Consider the following 19670-nt stretch of genomic DNA (forward strand, 5'->3'; position numbering starts at 1 on the left):
TTAGAAATAACAGTAACTTAATTAGGCCGGTGTTGAAGATTTTTCTTGTTTGTCTCAAAAGGTGATGACAATTAAAGCGTTTTTTTTTTTTCACCCTCTTCACAATTGAAACTGAATGACATGATCAACAGTACAGCGGACTAAAAGAAACAACGCACTCGTGAAAAGTGAAAGGTTTTCTAGCTAGCTTTGTAAGCTCTTTGCACGTACACATCATGCGCGCCTATATATATATAGGAATATAGAAAAATAAAAAAATAAAAAAAAAGCCTTCATTTGCGGTTAGAATATGATTGATTTTTTCCTTTTTAGTGCTAATCAAGCAGTGTTTGTTAAGTGCGAATTTTGGTATTTTAAAAGCATATTGTTCAACACTTTTTCGTCTGCACGAGGGTGATATCGTGCATGGATTCTAATCTTCACGCAAGATATTCTTAATTGCTTTATATATATATATATAAAAGAAAATGGTACGCGCATATATAATCACCGGCGCGACCACGATGAAAGTAGTACCTACGGGTGATGTGTACATGCAAATATTGCCATGCAAGCAGTCATTGCTTTTATGGAATCACTGCGCGCATGTTCAACACATGGTCTTCGCATGTGCGCACGTGTACAGTACACACAGATTAACGTAGGAGGCTACGTTAATGAAGCTTGGTCTTCTTCTTCCTTTTTTTCCCCTTCTTTTTAAGTGACGCATGCAGTCTTAACTGAAATAACGCCAATCTTCATTGAAAGCTAAAAGAATCTATCAAATGAATGGCATTAAATATTATGAAAACTGAAGACTCTTTACATTTATTGAGTCACAGTATGGCGGAGTCGACGAGATTGCCGTTACAACGTACAAATCTACACGAATATTGCCAACCGTCATTGCAGGCTGCTAGCTAGCTTCTTTTTATGAAGGAAATCGATGCATGCTCAATAATATTACGAAAAATCGCAAACTTTAATAATTAGTTGCTGCATGAACTCGACACGTACCTGATTATAGTTTCAACAAACCTACTCAAAATTTGCCAAGAGTCATTGCTTCCTCAATATATGTATGGTTGCTGACCATTGCAATCTCTTAATTTGCTTGTATAATAAATGCAAGCTAATAATACGAAAGAAAGAGAAATGCTTAATTAGTTTATATATATATAGAAATTCAATAAAATCATTTTATTTAAAATAGAAATTACGTCATATTATATCACGTCAATTTTTTAACTTGTTTTTCATAAGATCTATTTAAATCTATCACTTCTTTAAAAGGAAAAAATAAATAAGAATTAAATAAAATCATGTGCGTTCTCTATGTGTGATGGAGGCTACTGTTCCGCCCTGAGAGGTCGGAAGCTGGCCGCGCCACAGTAGACCCCTCCTTCTAGCCACCACACACACACACACACATATATATATATATATAAGTTTGAGATATGTCATTATTCATATACCTATATTCAAATAACTAAGTTCATAATATCAACTATATAAACAAAATAAAACAAATTAATACACTCTATGATCATTATAAGCATTACAACCTTCTTCAGTTAGATGTCAATAACAGTCAAGTTTCAGCCCCTTGATTTAAGAAAAAGACAGCGCTCAATTGATCATGTATAATGACGATCCACGTCTTATGTTTGTCTCTATTCGAGATCATAAGTACTACTTTTTGACAACAAAAAAGGTATAGATCATCATCTTCATCGCCTAATCGCCAGCAAAGGTCTGTTTTTTTTTTTTTTTTTTTGGTCTGTCGATCTTTGTTTTTCCCCACGCAAGAAAAGAGTAAGATTAGCAATACAACAGTTTAATAATTTATTATTGTTCACTACGTCCCCCATTGTCTTGAGATCTACATTAAATTTATCATCTATTGATCTCTGTTATCACTATTTTGAAATTCGTTTGACGTTTTCCTTTGTCCATATATATTCTATACTTAGACTTGAGTACGTACCCAATACTCCCAACTATATGGACTATCTATTTCTTTTTTTTTTTTTTTTTTGTTTGGTTCAAAATAGATTATCTTATTTAAAAACTATATATATTAAACAGATACCTTTATGCATATTATAATAATGTGTCTCCTAAGCCCCATTTATTAATTTGTCCTAGCTTGATCTGTATGGAAAGGGAATGCATGTTTGAGTTTGACAGAGAAACTGGCCTCTCTCTCATGCGCGCGGACACATGACACACTCGCTAGCTAGCTATATTTAATTTCAGCCTTGATTGGAATGAGAAATGCTTAGTTTACGAACAAATAAATAAAGAGCATTGCAACACGTCAGATTGTACAATTCTATTTATTATAAAGTAAATATATTTGATGTATCATACTAAATCACATAATTAAGTTTATAAACTTCTTTCAATAAGATCTATTTGGTAGATCTAATCCCTTTCTTGAGAATTAATACATGATAAGAAAGATAGTCACTCGTTCAAAATATTATTTTCCCTCTTTAAATTAAGTTCGAGCAAAATCGCACATTCCTTACATAGGGTACAAGAATATCATTAATTACATTGAAAAATTAGCAGGGTGCCAATTATATTAATTATTAGTACTACATATACTCATGAGTACCCAATAGGCCGGGTTAATTAAAATCCCAAATTTAGAAATAGCTAGCATAATGCACATGGTTTCCATCCTGTCCTCATGTAGGCTGTAGAATATATGGCACTTTCCTCTCAATCGTAAATGGTTGTCGTGGAACTTTATTTTACACAACTTTTTCGCAGTGACAGGCACCATTAATAATATATATATATATATATATATAATCATGCATTGACATGTTAATTAATAATTATAAGACACCTTTCTTTTTCGTGTCACTATTTTTGGTAATTTGCATTGTTTTGGCAAATCTGCGTCACCTGATTGGGCCATTCATTATTGTTTTCTGGGGCGCATAAATGCAGTATGCATGCATGCAGGTTTTATATACTGAGGAAATTAAACCTTAACCCACCAACGAAAAAGAAAGGTGTCTTATAATTATTAATTACCAAAGCAACTTTCAGTACTCACCTACTTTTAATTCTTTCGGAGAGGAAAAAAATGTGAATGTAATTTACCATAATCGGTTGTATGACCAATAATGTTTTAATTTCTACTAAACTAATTAATTAATTCTTTTACTCATCAATATATCTACACCACATACTTGTTAAGAAAAAAATAAAAAGATAAAAAATAAAAAATAGGTATATGGTCATGTAGGAGTGATGAGTCTATAAATTATTCTTTTAGATATTGCACTGAGTAGTTAACTCTTTACCCTAGGCTGTGGATGTTTCGTAGTAAAAAGTATTTTAGTCACAAAAAAGTTTTATAAAAGGAAATTTATAAATTAACGTAATTTAATGTGATACGTTTGATTGTAAAACTACTTTTATTATAAAATAAATCTAAAATATCATAACAAATCATACAATTTATTTTTATAAGTTTTTTTTAAACTGTTGTTTCTATTTGTCTAATATTTCTATTAAAAAATACAAAACAAATGGACTGTACCTGCTCAGAGAAATTTTAGGAGACAGAGATTCTTCACGCAACCTTTAAACACACTCATAATATGAAGTTTTTTTTTTTTTTTTAACCTATGGAGTGGTAGAAGTAGGAAAACAAATTTAAATATAATTTCGTCGATGATTAAATTTTTTTAAAGGGTCTGTATTAATACAAAGGTGAGGTGATCACTTCATCTCATTTAATTTAATTTTAACTAATAATTTTATTATTATTTATAAATCATCTTAATTCAAACTGTCTCATTTTTTTTTTTTTTTCTAATTTATTGCTTTAACATGATGCACTTTTGTAACTTTGGACTCCGTGATGGTTTGTAGCTAAGACATAAAAGGCTGCAATAATAGCCCCATGCGGATCCAAAAATCTTCAACTTTAAAGATTTTTCTTTTCTTTTTTTTTTCTTGACATGTCACTGTACCATGCATATGTCACGATTTTATGTTATTTCACATCGTAAGAATATACTTTTTAATGCCATTTAAATTGATAAAAATAAGGCAAACAGACATAGAAAAAGTATACAAATAATATACCAAGCTTTAAATTTTCACTCTGCAGCCCATGAATCAACCCACTTCAAAAAAGCACCGAAAGCCAAACCACTCCCCTAAAGCACTAAAGGGAAAGCACAGGGAGCATGTGAAAAATAACCCATGTGATAAGCTAATTGGAAATTTTGTTGTTTTGATGTTAGTTTGCTAACTACTTAGCTCACATTTGCATGTTTCTAACTTGGTGAGGATGACATGAGATTCTCTATAGAATTAAGTTAGGTTATATCTATTAATTGATTTTGAATATGAATGTTAATTTTATCTTCAATTTAGATATGAATATGCATTATCAATACATATAATTTTTCTATTGGATATAAATTTGTGTTGAACGAGTCGTATCAAATAACCATTATTAAGGAAAGTTAGTTAATGATGTGTTTTTTGCAATATAATAACTCATGCGAAAGAGCTAATTGGAAATTCGGTTGTTTTGATATTATTTTGCTAACCGTACGTCGTGATAGATTGTATTTAATTATTATGGTTATAAATGTTGATTTGATCATAAATCTAGACGTGTTAATCAAGTTATATCAAATATCTGGAAGAAATATTTTTACGTAAATTGTCAGGTATAGAGCATGGAGATAAATGGTGATTAATGTATAGTAAAACTCTTTCAAAATATGATATTATTACGAGAAAATAACTCATTTAATCAAAAGAATTACATTCGAAATGGATGTAAATAGTTCTATACTAAAAAATTGACTGGAGACAAAACCAACCCAAGAATACGAACGGCTCAGAGGCTGTATGTGGTGCGAGCCGCTCCTTAAAAATATCCGAAAAAACCTGCGTTGCGTCCTAGTCATGTGTGCCCGGTTCTTCGTGTTACAACTTATACGGCAACTAGGGCGCATCCAGAGATAGATTCTTCTTTGTCTCTTGCCTGTGGTTTCTCTTTTTCTTTTGCCCTTTTCTTTGTTTTTTTTTCTTTTATCCCCAAACATGTGTCTCCAGTCTTTACAAGCGCGTATCGTTATTCGTTTGCGGCCTATATAGGTTATCATATTCATGAGCATAAACCCCTCTAACTCTTCACCTCAATAGAGTTCAGCAGGCCCTCCCTCCTGTCCATTTCTCTACTGTGTTTGCAGAAAGAGATTTGGAACCTGCCCTGCCAACCAAGAAACCAGTTCTTAAGGAAATGGAGAAAGGAGGAGAGAATGCAAATGGTTTTGGCCATGGGATTGGCCACAAGGACGATGATTTCGACCCAAGTGCGCCGCCTCCATTTAGGATAGCTGAGATCCGAGCCGCCATTCCCAAGCATTGCTGGATCAAGAATCCATGGAGGTCCTTGAGTTACGTTCTCAGGGATTTCTTTATGGTCTTTGCATTGGCAGCGGCTGCAATCTACCTCAATACTTGGATCTTTTGGCCACTTTACTGGGCTGCTCAGGGGACAATGTTCTGGGCTCTGTTTGTCCTTGGACATGATTGGTAATCTCATTCTTCTGCATTCTCTGTCTTTCATAACTTATTGTTTGGCATTGGACTTAGATTCGTATAGTATTTTAGGGATTTTTAGTTTTTTTTTTTAATTTCTTTTTTGTTTTGTATTTTGGATTGAACAGTGGCCATGGAAGCTTTTCCAACAGTACCCTGTTGAATAGTTTGATGGGGCATCTCTTACATTCTGCAATTCTCGTACCCTACAACGGATGGTGGGTTTGTTGATAACGTTGTTTTATAATTCAGACATTTTCGATGATTTTGGATGAATGACACAGCTCTTGAATGTTACAGGAGAATCAGCCACAGAACACACCACCAGAACCATGGGAATGTTGAGAATGACGAGTCATGGGTTCCGGTATTATGCCTGTTCTATTATTTAAGGAATTACGCTTGTTAATTAACTTTGAACAATACGAAATTAGACAATATATGGAGCTAAAATTTCCATCCTTGAACTTTTAGCAATTAGTCTTGTTTCATCTTTACCAGTTAACAGAGAAGTTGTACAAGAGTTTGGATCAGAGTACCCGGAAGCTAAGATTCACAGTGCCTTTCCCCCTGTTTGCATATCCTTTTTATCTGGTAAGAGAGCTTATCTTTTACTCACCTTATCATTCTGTAAATTCAAACCATGTTGCTTGTGATGGTCTAAAAGAAGCTGATTTTTGTTTTCCTGATGGATTACAATGCAGTGGAGCAGAAGTCCAGGAAAGGAAGGCTCTCACTTCAACCCATACAGCAACTTGTTCGCCCCGAATGAGAGGAAAGATGTGATAACTTCAACTCTGTGCTGGTCTCTAATGGCTGCTCTGCTTATCTATCTATCCTTTGCAGTAGGTCCTATCCAACTGCTAAAGCTTTACGGTGTTCCTCACTTGGTGAGTAAATTTTCTTTTCCTTGTAAAACTTATCAATATATTTTATACTTTAATCGTTATTTATTTCTCTGAATCCACTGGTATTTGCAGATTTTCGTGATGTGGCTGGACTTTGTGACCTATTTACATCACCATGGTTATGAGCAGAAACTTCCTTGGTACCGCGGCAAGGTCCTGATAAGTTGTCTATTTTTATCGAAAACCTCTGAAAAAACAGGATCCTCGTATCTATTTAGTGTAAAACACGAGATATTTTGTTTATCGAGGCATTTTAAGCTGAATTATATAATTTACTATCCTGTTGATGTGCGTATTTTTGACAGGAATGGAGTTATCTACGAGGAGGGCTTACAACAGTTGATCGTGATTATGGAATTTTTAATAACATCCACCATGATATCGGCACCCATGTTATACACCATCTCTTCCCTCAAATCCCACACTACCATCTAGTGGAAGCGGTACTTTTTCTCAATCTCTTGAGCAAATTGCATCGAGTAATAACAAATTATAAGAGCAGTTTCTGAATGGTTTTAACACTTAACCCTGCAGACTAAGGCTGCTAAACCAGTGCTGGGAAAGTACTATCGGGAGCCAAAGAAATCTGGGCCAATTCCCCTTCACTTAATCGAGAGTCTAGTAAGAAGCATTACTGAAGACCACTATGTCGATGACAGTGGAGAGATCGTCTACTATCAGACTGACCCTGAGTTGTTTAAATCTTTGAAGAGCAAGGCTATCTGATCCTCATGTCAGGGTTCAATCCAACAGGGGATGTGGCTTTAGTACATGTATCTTAAACTCTCTTTCTGATCATAAAGAACTGGTCAATTGCTGTCTATGATAGCTAGGGGCGGGCGGCTTATGTTTTCTTTCTTTTTTGTTTCCAAGACCCTTATCCTTTTCAGAATAAGGGAAGAAGGATGGATGTAGTAGTGTTATGATGTAATCTAGACTTTTGTAAAAGGTTATCTTTCTGAATAATGTCAATGCTTGAATGGGCTACTCAAAACTTTGGTTCACTATTTTTATTCAATTTTTTTGCATATTCTCTATTTAAATTGTGGTTGTTGATTGGTTTGAAATCATTATGTGAACCCAACTTTAGCCCATCCTCCCTCCTATACAGCGCTGTTATTCTTGAACGGGCTTACCCAAAAGGTTAAGTCTCAAACAGTGTATAAATCATTACAAAAATATATTTACTTACTCAATAGGGCCATAGGCTATGATTTAGCCACCTTAATAACCTTCCTAGCAAGGATATCTGACAGATGAGAGATCATTGTAATTCAATTACCTTTTTTCTCTCTGGGTTTTGTTTCTTTTCTTTCTCTTAATGGAAAACAGTAGAACCTTAACATTAAAACGAAGGACTCAACTAATTGGACCTTCTACAGTATTTCATTCCAATTAATGCAACCATATATACATAATAATTAAGCAAACAGAAATCATTTGAATTATTGCTCGAATTAGATTGTCGAATTCAGAAGGACATAGACATGACATTTAGATATAAATTATCTGATGTTTTCCCATTGTTGATACAAATCCTAACGCATGAACCCACCCTTGAAAGTAGCTCCTCCTGAAAACAACAACATGATTCTAGCTTGGGATGCTCAAGTTGGCTCTTTTCATGGCTCGAAAACAATAAGCAAGAAGAGTATTAGCATCGTTCGAACCATTCTAACCTCATATGATCCATGTCATTGTTAGAGGGACAATCCAGCCGCGTTTGATTTTTATTAAAAGTTTTGCTACACATAAGTCGAGACGTTAACATATTATTTATAATGGAATCCATTATAATTTATAGGGCAGTTAATGTTATATTTATCTTTATCTGAATTGAACCATCCAATTTAAACAAAGAAATTAAGAGCACCTCCTCTCTTTTTTTAAATGATTGGTTTTATGTTTTTAGTCTTATTATAATTATTATTTCAACTCCAAGCTATTGTAGTTTAATTGGAGTCTCTAGACTTGCGTCTAGTGATGCATATGGTCAACAAAGCCAACCCACAAATTCTTCTGGTCAGGCAGGCTAGCCCAACAAATATCTCATATAGAATCATGGATCCATATGAACAGTAGCTCAAGTTGCGGGATTAAAATACCTCCAACATGAAGCCCATTTAGTCCCAACTACGCATATGCCAACTTCCTCTTCTCTTCAAAAACTTCTTCCTTTTCTTTTTAGTTGTTTTATTTTTTTGCGAAGAAAAGCGTACGGGAGTGAATGCTTTACGCCTTAGTACAACATAATTTTTGAATTTTTCATCTAAATATTATCATTCTTGCCTAATAACATAGTATGACTAGAATTGACCAAATCTATTATGAAAAATAAGGGGTTTTTTTTTTTTTTTTCAAGAGCTATGATGTTCTCTCTCTCAAATCTTGATAACTCAATCTAATACGTTGATGTGATATATTTTAAGTAAATTTACATATAAAAGTTAAAACTGCTTAAATGGCAACTATTTAAATTGTGCCACATTGTGGGTGTGAGGAACAAAATCATGAATCTTTATAACTGTATTTAGCAATCAGTTCTTCTAGGGACAGTCGGGGTGCGCAGTCGGTGGGGAGTCAGCTGACATCAGCCATTATATTTAAAAATAAAAATAAAATCGAGAAAATTTGAAGAAGAGATTCAGAGTTCGCATTTCGCTTCGTGTGGTCTTTAGCTTGTTCTTCAAACAGAGCTTGTTCTTCACATCTTGCGTTGGTTTCATGTGGTTTTCGGCTTGGTTTTCACAGAGATTCAAAGCTTGTTCTTCGCAAGAATCTTACCTATCAAAATACACAGGAGTCTTGTAGGCTTGATTTTCTCAGTCATCCTTAAAAACTTCTTTTTTATAAGTCATCCTTAAAAACTTAATAGAGGATAGATATGAGAGGCTCCAATTGACCAGAAAGCTTTAATGATGATACAAGCCTAATGCTAAATTAATCTAAGAGGGAAAAAGGTAAACTTAATGAGAGGCAGTGTCGTGACAACATACTACCTATCCTGGGCCGACAGTCAAAGGTGGCCTGAATCTATGCATAATAGAGAGTCTCATATATTAAACCAAGCCAAGTCCCATAGACATTTTAGACATGTGGAGGATTTGTTTTTTTTTTTTTTTTCAAAATTCTGTGAGAAAACCAGAATTTTTTAAGGACTAGACGATATTATCACCTTCTTCCCAGCGTCCAGGTTCCAGAAGCACCATTTAATTGCCTAATAAAAAAAACTAATGTAAACAATCGATCAAACCAAGCTTAAACACAGTCTATCTCATAGTTCTCTACGTTGCACCTCTCCCCTCTTCCTTCATTGCTCAAGTCGATTTAGATCCCTCATCCTTACATCCTTTCACTCCCATCCCTTCCCCCCTTCTGATTTTTCGGATGCAGTGAAGTCTCATATTTTCACAGTTAGGCCTGATTATTCCCCTCCAACACCTGTTTAATTAATTCAAATTTCATTAAGAGCACAGCTCACTGTGAGAGCTAGAGAGCTGGAGAACTGAAGGGTTCGATTTCGTAGGGAAGATGAAGGGAGAGATATTGGAGAGACTGAAGAGTTGGTCTAAAGAAGTGACTCGATTTTGTTGGGAAAGACAATGAAGGAAGGCAAATGTGAAACTCATCGTTTTGTCACTATATTAAACGAATTGTTTCATTTCCACGGAAGCAGCGACTCCCTCGCAGTTATGCAAGCCGACTGCGTTAAGCATTTTTCTTTGGCAATTAACATATGAGTAACTAAACCATTGAGTACATGATAAGAATATCAACTGGTCTCGTTTGTTTTCGTAGATAAGATGAGATGATATGAATTAAGATTAAAATTAAAAATTAAATAAAATATTATTAAAATATATTCTTTTAACATTATTTTTATTTTAGAATTTGAAAAGATTGAATTGTAATTATTAGATGAGATAAAATGAGTTGAGAATAACCGTAAAAACAAACTAGGCCAGTTGACAAAATCAATAAACGCGAGGATAGCACATCTTACGACTGCATAAATTATTTTTCTTTCTGCCTTTGTATAATCTACAGATTTAATGAATCGAAAAGACGAAAGGGAGCAAATCCAAGAGAAGAAAAGCACTATAGAAGCGTACTTCTCGATCCCTCTCCTGCTCTAGAGACAAGCGTAGATTCACTTGTGGATAAAGGAAAGGGTAAAGGAGCCAAGCTGAATTCGGTTTCAGTTTTGTTCCCGAGTCAAAGCCAACACAATAGTTTATTATATATTTTCTTCCCTCTCACATGCGTCATATTCCTTTTTGCCATAGAAATTCTGCATCTATGATGATGCGAAACACACAAAAAGACAAATCTCTCTCTCTCTCTATTTCCTCTTCTTTTTAAACCTTCCTTTGTTCCTCTATTTCTTCTTCTTTTGGGATGCCCAACAATAGAGTATAGCATTCAACCACCAAGAAAGAACGAACAGCATATGTATTGGGCATCTAAGGAACAGTTGTTGCAGTCATTTTGAACATAAAAGAGTGCAGGAAGAACTAATCCAAGTCACAGTTTTTTGTTCTTTTAGGAACTCAAAGATAATGAAATAGTTTTGAGTACTCAAAACCCAATACCAGATAATAATATAGGGTACCAAAAAGTGCATGTTGTCACAACTCACAACACAATAACTAACAAACTTGCACAAAAGAGACGAAAGTTTACTCCTTTTAATACTTTGCTGTCAGTCAGATGACAGCATAGTTGGTCGGAGGGGAGCAATGCATAATCCAACCGCAGAAGTGTGAACAGCCACCAAAGAGTCAGTTTCTTCGGCTGCAACAATGCAAATGTCAAAAGAGCCAAACCCCAAACAAATTCAACCTGCCACCGGACGTACCAATTCCTCTGTAGCTGTCTGGCAACACTTCATTGACATCTCCATCATTGTCTCTTCCCCGTACCACATGAAAGTAGAGGAATGATCTAAATACATCCGGGTGTAAAAACTAATTTGAGTCTACCTGAAAATTTTGAAAAAAGGCTTCAGTGTTCTCTACTTTTTTTCTTCAAATGGACTGTAGGAGTTTCATTGTATAATGTGACCATCCATTCTCCATCTCACAAACAAGCAGTCCTACTGCATATAGGACGAGGCAAAACAAAATACAGGGCAGTCTTTTCCTTTTAAGATAATAAAGCGCCCCGAGACCTTGATGCATGTCGAGCCATAAGCACAAAACAACAAACTTGCTCAAATTGACTTTACAGCACGCGTGGAAACATATTCCTGAACACTGCCTATGACTATTTGGCCAGTCTCCATATTCAAATGCAAAGCCCGCCACCTCTTAACACTCTTTTTAGGGTACTCTCTCTTTTTCCCCGTTACTTTTTCTTTTTTCTTTTATTCTTGTGAATATCCTGTTCCTTTTGCAAGTTGAAAGTTGAAATTCCAGACCCAAACTCTCTGTTGCTTCCAAAATTCCTTCTTTCTTATTTGTTGCTCCAACATGAGGTTGTTATCTTATTCTCCTTCTTACTCATCATCTTCATCCACCACAACTTTTGACGCAACTATGTGCAATTCAAAGAGTGCCACTGCCGGGTGTCTAGCGGGCATCATGCGCCGAATTCTCTGCTCTGGTAATCTTCCCACACACCCTTCAGATCAGATCGTAGAAGCTGACTCAGTGGTATACGAAAAGGATCAAGAATTCAAGGCCAAGGATAAGATTGAGACTGCTGCCACGCCTGGGATAGTGGCAAGGCTGATGGGTTTGGAGTCGATGCCAGAGATCAACTGGATGAATTCACGTTCAAACCCAGATTCAATTTCGCGTAGCCGATCCATGAATTCTGCTGATCACTTGGCGGGATTTGATCCAATGCAGGGGCAGCATCGACGGGTCAAATCCACATTGTCCTTCAGAGAGATGCCGACCTTCCTCGAGCTGGAAAACGATAACTTTCTTATACTCAGTTTCGAAAATGGAGGTAGAAGTACAGAGTTAAGATCAAGAGGGAGGAACTCCGATCTGAGTTTTGGAGAATCGAAGCAAAGAAGAGCAGAAAGATGTAAAAAAGTGGAAAATAGAACAGATAGGGTGTCAGAAAAGAAGAAGAAGAAGAAGAAGATCGACAACAACAAAGAAGATCGAGAAGACGAGAAGGTCTTAGATAATTTGAATGAACGGGAAAAGAGAAGTAAGAGAATCTCTGATAAGGCTATTGAGAAGGCAGGGAATAATGACAAAGCTGAAGGCTCAACTATTACTCCTTCTCCTTCAAAAAGAACCAATGAAAAACGACAAATTGCCATTGAAACGGTCAAAACGTCCATATCCAGTAACCAGGGGGAAGTCATCAATGGAGGGAAACTAAGGAGGAAGAAGAAGAAGAAGAAGAAACCAAGTCCTTGTGTGGTTCAAAAGGCGGAACCTGAGTGTAGCTCCGAAGATTCGAGCCCGGTTTCTGTCCTTGATTTTGGTCATTTCCTTATTGATCGTGTAATTCCAACATCAGGTTCGTAACCTGGTCTTTTTTTATATCTACAAGCCTTTTTGCTTGATCAAATCTAGCAACTTAAGAATTTAAATATTATTAATTGCTCACAGACACTGATTATCGATCGACAGAAGAAGATTCTAGTTTGGCTGAATCAAAGTCACGAAGGAAGTTGTCATCGGAGATGGAGAATTGCAGACAGAAATCTCCACGGAAAGACAATAATTTGATCGGTGATGAGCTAAAGACACAGAAAATCGAAGGCCAATATGATGGAAGTGGAACAAAGCAGAAAGAGTGTCAGAGTCTAAACTACGAGGATGTGTGGGGTGAAATTCTCAGGTTGACAGGAGCAGAGTTGATCGGACCAAATTGGGTATGCAGGGAAATATGGAAGCATGAAGATTTTGAAGGTATTGGTGTAAAATTTGAGGTGGGCATTCTTGATCAATTGCTAGATGAGGTGGTTGGTGAACTTGCTGGACTTCCATGAAATTTTGAACTTTGTAAGACTAACAACCTTTGTAAATTCTCATTTACAATAAACTTTACAAAGAATGTTTTTTTCTTTTTAGTTATTGTTATGCTTTATCACCGTATTTTAAATTAAGTAATGATAGCCTTCATCCTACTTTATCTTTGTCATTTTATAAATGTGCATCATTACTTTATTGTCGTAATAATGCATAGATCTCGTTTGGATTGAAAAAATATTTCAACTCAACTTATCTCATTTCATCTCATTATTACAATTTTTTCAAATTCTCACATAAAATACAAAAAATAATACAATTTTTTCAAATCTCAAGACAATAATAATATTTTAACAATATTTTATTCAACTTTTAACTTTTATCTAAAATCATCTCATGTCATCTCACTATCCAAACGTGGCTTAATCAACACGGTATGAGCAATTAAAAATGTGACAAACTTAGGGAGTACAAAATAATTGGTAGTGGCCTAATTTCCCACCAACAAACCACAATTCATTTGAAACAAATTGCACCAACCAAAGCATAGTACCTTTATCTAATCCCGTTCTAACACCAACACTAATCCTCGTACTAGTTTTCTTTAAGAAAGCTTTTAGTACATTTAGAGGGCCACCAAATTAAAAAGGAATGTTTCACCAAACCTATCATTAGTACGACTCTTTTACAAAGTTGCAATTGTAAATATATTAGTTTTTCGTCTTAATTATTTTAGTTTTAGATACATCAAATTAATTAAAAATATTAATAACTATAATTAGAGACAATAAAATCTAAAAAAATAGATAGAATTTCTCTTTTCGTTTTTCTCCCGCCTTGCAAGCAACTCTTTTGCAAGATTCAAATAAGTTACCGAGTCTACTTTATCTGGAGAACAAACACATTCAGCTTGTTTACTATTGGTTATGCGTGCCAGGTAGTTTGTCTCTGTTGGAGGAAAACCGAATAGTAGAATGAGCTATTTTATCTAATGGAAAAAACTATGTTTACGTTGGGGGCTCTTGCCCGTAATTTTTTATTTTTATTTTTAGTTTTTAGTTTTTTATTTTATGATTAAGTATTTTTTAATAATGTTGTGAATTTTTTTATTTTTTATAAAATATTAAAAAATTCATGTAAAAAAAAGTAAAACAATAAAAAAAACACAAAATACATTAGCGGGAGCTCCTAGCAGTGGGCGTAGGCTTACCCTTTATCTAATATTTTCAAAACGTTACCCTGTACAAGAATCCAACCTACATCCGAATAAAATCAAATATTACAACTACAAATAGATTTTGTTCACAAAAGTAAATATATAAATTGACATGATTTCGTATGATAGATCTATTTTATAATAAAAATAACTTATAATTTAACATATTATATGAAACCACATCAGCTTGTGAATTTATTATTGAAGAATCTTTTTAAGACTGAAGTATTTCTCAATTCAAAATAGTACTATTACTTGTCAATTTTCTTTTTACTATTCTATGTAGCAAATTATTAAAAATTATTTATTATATTTCGTTTATATATCAATTATTTGATGACACATCAAGATCGGAAAATTATATACATATGCTCAACTAATGGTATTGGCAAAGCCGGCAGAAAGTAGAAACCTTAAAGGTCATTTGGTTGGAAGAAATGAGGAATTTTGTGAAAGAGATGTCCAGATGACAGTATACTTGTGTCTATGTTCGTCCAGTGCTTACGCCGCTCTATCGTGTATAATACTCGAGCACAGGCACAAGAGTTGAATTTATTGCTACAAAGTTTGGTTCCGGAATTGCCTTTTTCTTAGTGCTTAACGATCAACGATCACCACTATGGAAAGTTACGAAAGCTCTGAATCTCACCTTTTAGAAGCCGAAAGCAATACGCAAAAAATTCAGGAAAGTAATAGATGGGCAACAGAGACACAAGACGACAGAAAGGATAGAAATTAGAGGTGGAAACATCTCAAGCTCCTCCAGCTGGAAACTTTTGGGGAAACTAACGTCTACTTTCAATTGGTTCCAGCTATAGTTATTGCAGATGAAAATTGTGTACTTGTTGTAGGAAAAAAAAAAAAAAAAACTTCTAGATTTGTGCAATCAAAGCTGGAAATGCATAACAACCTGCTCATATAATTAGCCGCACGAGCCATCCACATAACAATACGAAAGGTTTAATTCACTGGTGTCAAGAATGTGAAAGCATTGGGGAGAGAGAGAGAGAGAGAGAGAGAGAGAGAATGCATTATAATCAAAGTAATTGCTTGCGATACATATTATGTATACAACCCCAATGACAGAATATAGCTCAATAAATTGGTATGACTACAATTTCCAATACCAAAGACAGAATATGAAGTTTAAATTGATCAGCATCTCCAGTCTCACCCAGGAAAGATCATCCCCTGCTCAAAGGCATCTTTCTATTTAGGATGAAAATAGAAACTAAAATGAAGACAAGAACCAAATCAAGAAAAAATGGAACTAAAGCCCCCTATTATTTCGAAGAACCTAATGATTGTATGAGCAGAAAACTTTCCCCTGCCCAACTTCTTCGTTTTCTTCCCTGGGATATATTCCTCTTTCCCCCCCTCTCCAGTTCCCCACTAAGTAAACATGATAAAATCTCAATAAAGATTTAAAAAATAGGAACTAAACTAGTTAAAAGGTTAAAATAGAAGCACTTCTGGGGTTGAATATGCTTTATGCCACCATCTGCTCCTGTTCCATATACAATTGCTCCACCCAAGCCGGGAGCATCTCTGAGCCTCCAGAGTCAAGATGACACTGCTGCTGCTCCTTCTCATAACCTAACTGTCCATGTTTCACAGGAGGGGCATCCTTCACCAGGGACTGAACCCAAGAGACATCCGGCTCATTGAGAGTAGCCGGCATCGAGGCTGCAATTGTTGCATAACTGCTGCCATTGCTTCGGAACCCAAAAGAAGCAGATTTCCTAAGCTTGTTCAACTCTTCTCCCTGGAGTCGCCAGTCCAATTTTCCATCTGGGGAACCCCAATCTGAAAGGGTAGAAGGCATGACAGAAGCAGAACCACCAGGTGAAGAAAGGCCAGAATGAGATTTTGCAGCACTTCGCTCAATGAAGCTCTGGCTCCGCATAGCAAAAGCAGCTGACCTCGACTTCACAGCAGTGGCCGCAGCTGCACCATTTGGGTCAACACCAAATGGTGATGATGCCCTCACAGGAGAGGATGAAAGGCCAGTACCGTAGCTTGACCGGAGCTGCTGGTTCATGTTCTGGCGAACCTTCATCCCAGTAGGAGATTGCAACTGGGGTGCTGAGACATCCAGCGCAAGTCCCTGGAATTGAGGCAAAAGGGCAGGATCCAGAGATCCAAAAATATCATCAAGGTTAGTAGGCTTCACCAGCCCAAGCCTATTCAATTCCCCAATTCGATCACCCAAGGTGACAGCCAAGGAACTCTTCCAGCCAGATGGTGATGAGAGACCAGATATCTCATCCAACAACTGTTGTTGCCTGCGACGATGATTTTCAAGCCCAAGAAATTCAATGTCTAGATCAAGATCTCTAGCACTTAGGGCAGTTTTCAATCGACTACCAGGAAGCTGCAAGGAAGGGGCACAATACTAGACTGGTTCTGCCACATGGTTCCACCACCCATTGGGGAAGTGGCTCCAGAGGGAGTCATGGGTGGTGTTGAGCTTGATGGTATCAACACCGATGGAGATCCTAGGGCACGTGGACTGATTGACCCCATGTCCAAACCAGGATTATTGGCCGAAAAAGATCTTGGAGAAGGCACTGCAGAACCTGTGGAAGCATACAAAGGGCGAAGCTCTTCTGGTTTGTGAGCGAAGAAACAGACCCTTCTGGTGCATCCCGTCTCATCCTTGCAGAGTCGGGTTCGATACTGAGCAGGGTGAAGCCAACACTCAAAAATACCATGCGCATACTCACAAGCATCTCCCTGCCTGCACGTGCCCTTTCTGAACTCTGGACAAGGGACACAACTATAATGGTATTTCCTTGGATCACGCCGCCTGGCATTTTCCCCAGGATGAACAAATGGGCACTCTGTCCAGTCATGCGAATAAGCCCTTGAGCATGGCTTGACCTTGAAAGTATACATTCTAAACTCATCTGTGCTATAAATTCCATTCTTGATATCTGGAAGAGAGAGATCGACAGGATACTCTTTCTTCTCTGTTCCATCCTTAAAGACCCGTGGTGTTGAAGCCTCTTGCTGTTCTTGTCCTTCCATTTCAGTTCCCATTTGATCATACAACACAAAGGGATCATCAATACCACTAAAGCCCTTCGGCATGACCTCCAATTTTTTCTTCATAAGATTAGAGGCTGAATTCAAACCCAGGGCGATCAAGTCACTGGGGCGTTTCCCATTAGCATTGAGAGCATTAACATCAGCAGAAGCATCAAGCAAGAGCTTAACAACCTCAGCTGAAGCATCGGAGCCACCGGCAGCAGCACAATGAAGCACCGTGGCCCCATCCGAACGAGAAGCCCTATTAATATCAACAAGACCAGTCCCAAGTATATAATTCAACACACCCTTGCTTCCAAACATGGCAGCAATCATGAGGGGTGTTCTCTCTTCAAACCCCATCATCTTTGACCCGATTCTCCTCCCATACCACAAGCTTGCCTCATCAACATCATAACCTTCTTCTTCCACGGCCCTTTTGAAACCGATTAAATCGTCGGAGGCGGATAATTCAAGCAAAACCGAAAAGCTAGGTTGAAGGCCTTCTTTCCTCCCAAATTCACCCTCCATGACGAAACCCGTTTGGGAAGGTTTCCTTTCGGAACCACTGCACATGGAAGTCCCCCCTCTCCTCAGACGTCCACAGTCTCTTTCTACAAGATTAAGAACAAAGATAGTTCTCATAAATGTTTATTCCAAAATTTACAAAAAACAAAAAGAAAAGAAAGAAAGAAGACTAAGATTGGAAAGAGAAAGCACTCATATAAACATAAACACACCCGCCGGGGGGGGGGGGGGGGGGGGGGGGGGGGAGAGAGAGAGAGAGAGAGAGAGAGAGAGAGCGAAAGCTTCAATCTTTCGTTTAAAAGATGCACCAATAGCCTGTACCAGATATTCAGTACATTACCAGATTTTCAATCTCTTATTCTCATAGCCATAAGTCATAAACCATAACCCAAAATCAGGGCCGATATAAAACAAAAATCTGTTGCAATCCCAACAGAGACAGCTAAACATTTTCTCATGAAACTCAAAACCCACTACGCCCACAAAAACCTAAAGACCCAAAATTCGCCATTTTCTTCACAGTTTCCATATCAACCAAAGAGAAAGTTACCAAAAAACCCACAAAACATAAGAGAGTTGAGAGAGATAGTACCTTTATAATACGGAAATGGCAGAAGGAGCAAAGAGCTGAAAACCCAAACCGGTTTAAGACTAGAGTTTTTCCTTCTCCCCTTTTTAAACTACACGAACCCAGCCAGAGGAGATAAAAGTAGATAGAAAGAAAGAACGAACGGGGGAAAAGACTTTTCCGCTCTCTCTGCCCCCCAACTCTCTCTTTTTTTATGGTGTTGGGTCAAAAAGTAAGTCTACGAAGCTACCTACGCTCCCTTCCCATTCCCATTCCCATTTTCCTTTCCGCCGAGGAAAATGAAACTCAAATGCAAATCCAAATGAAACCGAAATGCGAACGTAAACCCAAACGAAGTTCATGGCTGGTGGAGGGCCCCACCCGCCACATTTAATATCTTAATCGGCCAGCCATTGAAGAACGTCCACGTGCCGGTAGTCCAGTAGGAACGGCCGAAGGGTAGATTCCGGGATTGTCACGCTTTTCTCGTTGGTGGATGACATGGACGCACCTGCATCGTCAGCATGTTTGTCATTTTTTTTTTTAATTCTAATTAATTAAAAGTTGTTCCTAAAGCCTTTATAGAAATAACTTTTTTAAAACTTTTCAAAATTAAAAAAACAAAACATTAGGTGTAAAAATCAGTTTATAAATTAAACTAAGCAAAACACTAGTGGTAATATCGTGTAGGAAATATGTATCTTTCTAAAATAATTTCAATATTTTATGCTGAATGGTCGTGTTTAAGTGATAACTATTTTAAGTAATTCATATATAATAATTTAAATTTAGGAATTCTTGTAAATTCTTTTTTATAAATAAAAGATGATGCCTTTTATGAAGAATAAATTGAGATGAGAATTTTATAAATAGTAATAAGATAATTTGAGTTAAGTATTTATTAGATTTTAGAA

At 36.6% G+C, this 19670-nt stretch overlaps 3 protein-coding genes across 4 annotated transcripts; 2 read left to right on the plus strand and 1 right to left on the minus strand.

Annotated features, from left to right (window-relative positions):
• The first annotated feature begins 4964 nt into the window (after positions 1 to 4964).
• Positions 4965 to 7470, plus strand: LOC121238949 (omega-3 fatty acid desaturase, endoplasmic reticulum-like). Its single transcript, XM_041136054.1, has 8 exons — positions 4965 to 5562; positions 5697 to 5786; positions 5869 to 5935; positions 6070 to 6162; positions 6273 to 6458; positions 6549 to 6629; positions 6782 to 6919; positions 7011 to 7470. The coding sequence occupies exons 1-8, from the start codon at positions 5267 to 5269 to the stop codon at positions 7200 to 7202; spliced, it is 1143 nt and encodes a 380-aa protein (XP_040991988.1). The 5' UTR covers positions 4965 to 5266; the 3' UTR covers positions 7203 to 7470.
• Positions 7471 to 11773: 4303 nt separating this feature from the next.
• LOC121239016 (transcriptional regulator ATRX homolog) lies at positions 11774 to 13572 on the plus strand. Of its 2 annotated transcripts, none has more exons than XM_041136128.1 (2): positions 11774 to 12959; positions 13052 to 13572. In XM_041136128.1, the coding sequence occupies exons 1-2, from the start codon at positions 11948 to 11950 to the stop codon at positions 13432 to 13434; spliced, it is 1395 nt and encodes a 464-aa protein (XP_040992062.1). In that variant the 5' UTR covers positions 11774 to 11947; the 3' UTR covers positions 13435 to 13572. The 2 variants fall into 2 exon arrangements, with proteins under 2 accessions (XP_040992062.1, XP_040992064.1); XM_041136130.1 differs by having other exon boundaries at positions 11775 to 12959; positions 13073 to 13572.
• A 2089-nt stretch (positions 13573 to 15661) lies between these two features.
• LOC121239017 (zinc finger CCCH domain-containing protein 66-like) lies at positions 15662 to 18988 on the minus strand. The gene is given in 3 exon segments (XM_041136131.1): positions 15662 to 17018; positions 17021 to 18274; positions 18781 to 18988. Coding segments are annotated over 2 exon segments (2115 nt in total). The 5' UTR covers positions 18237 to 18274; positions 18781 to 18988; the 3' UTR covers positions 15662 to 16119.
• Between the last annotated feature and the right edge of the window lie 682 nt (positions 18989 to 19670).

Source organism: Juglans microcarpa x Juglans regia, chromosome 7D (assembly GCF_004785595.1).
Source record: "Juglans microcarpa x Juglans regia isolate MS1-56 chromosome 7D, Jm3101_v1.0, whole genome shotgun sequence".
Lineage (NCBI taxonomy): Eukaryota > Viridiplantae > Streptophyta > Magnoliopsida > Fagales > Juglandaceae > Juglans > Juglans microcarpa x Juglans regia.

What these genes read in the sequence shown, in the direction of transcription:
- LOC121238949 (XM_041136054.1), top strand. Translation starts at nt 5,267, where the DNA reads ATGGAGAAAGGAGGAGAGAATGCAAATGGTTTTGGCCATGGGATTGGC. An exon ending in CTCGTACCCTACAACGGATG is followed by an intron (nt 5,787 to 5,868) that starts GTGGGTTTGTTG and finishes TGAATGTTACAG; the next exon opens with GAGAATCAGCCACAGAACAC. An exon ending in TTCCTTGGTACCGCGGCAAG is followed by an intron (nt 6,630 to 6,781) that starts GTCCTGATAAGT and finishes TATTTTTGACAG; the next exon opens with GAATGGAGTTATCTACGAGG.
- LOC121239016 (XM_041136128.1), top strand. Translation starts at nt 11,948, where the DNA reads ATGAGGTTGTTATCTTATTCTCCTTCTTACTCATCATCTTCATCCACC. An exon ending in TCGTGTAATTCCAACATCAG is followed by an intron (nt 12,960 to 13,051) that starts GTTCGTAACCTG and finishes AATTGCTCACAG; the next exon opens with ACACTGATTATCGATCGACA.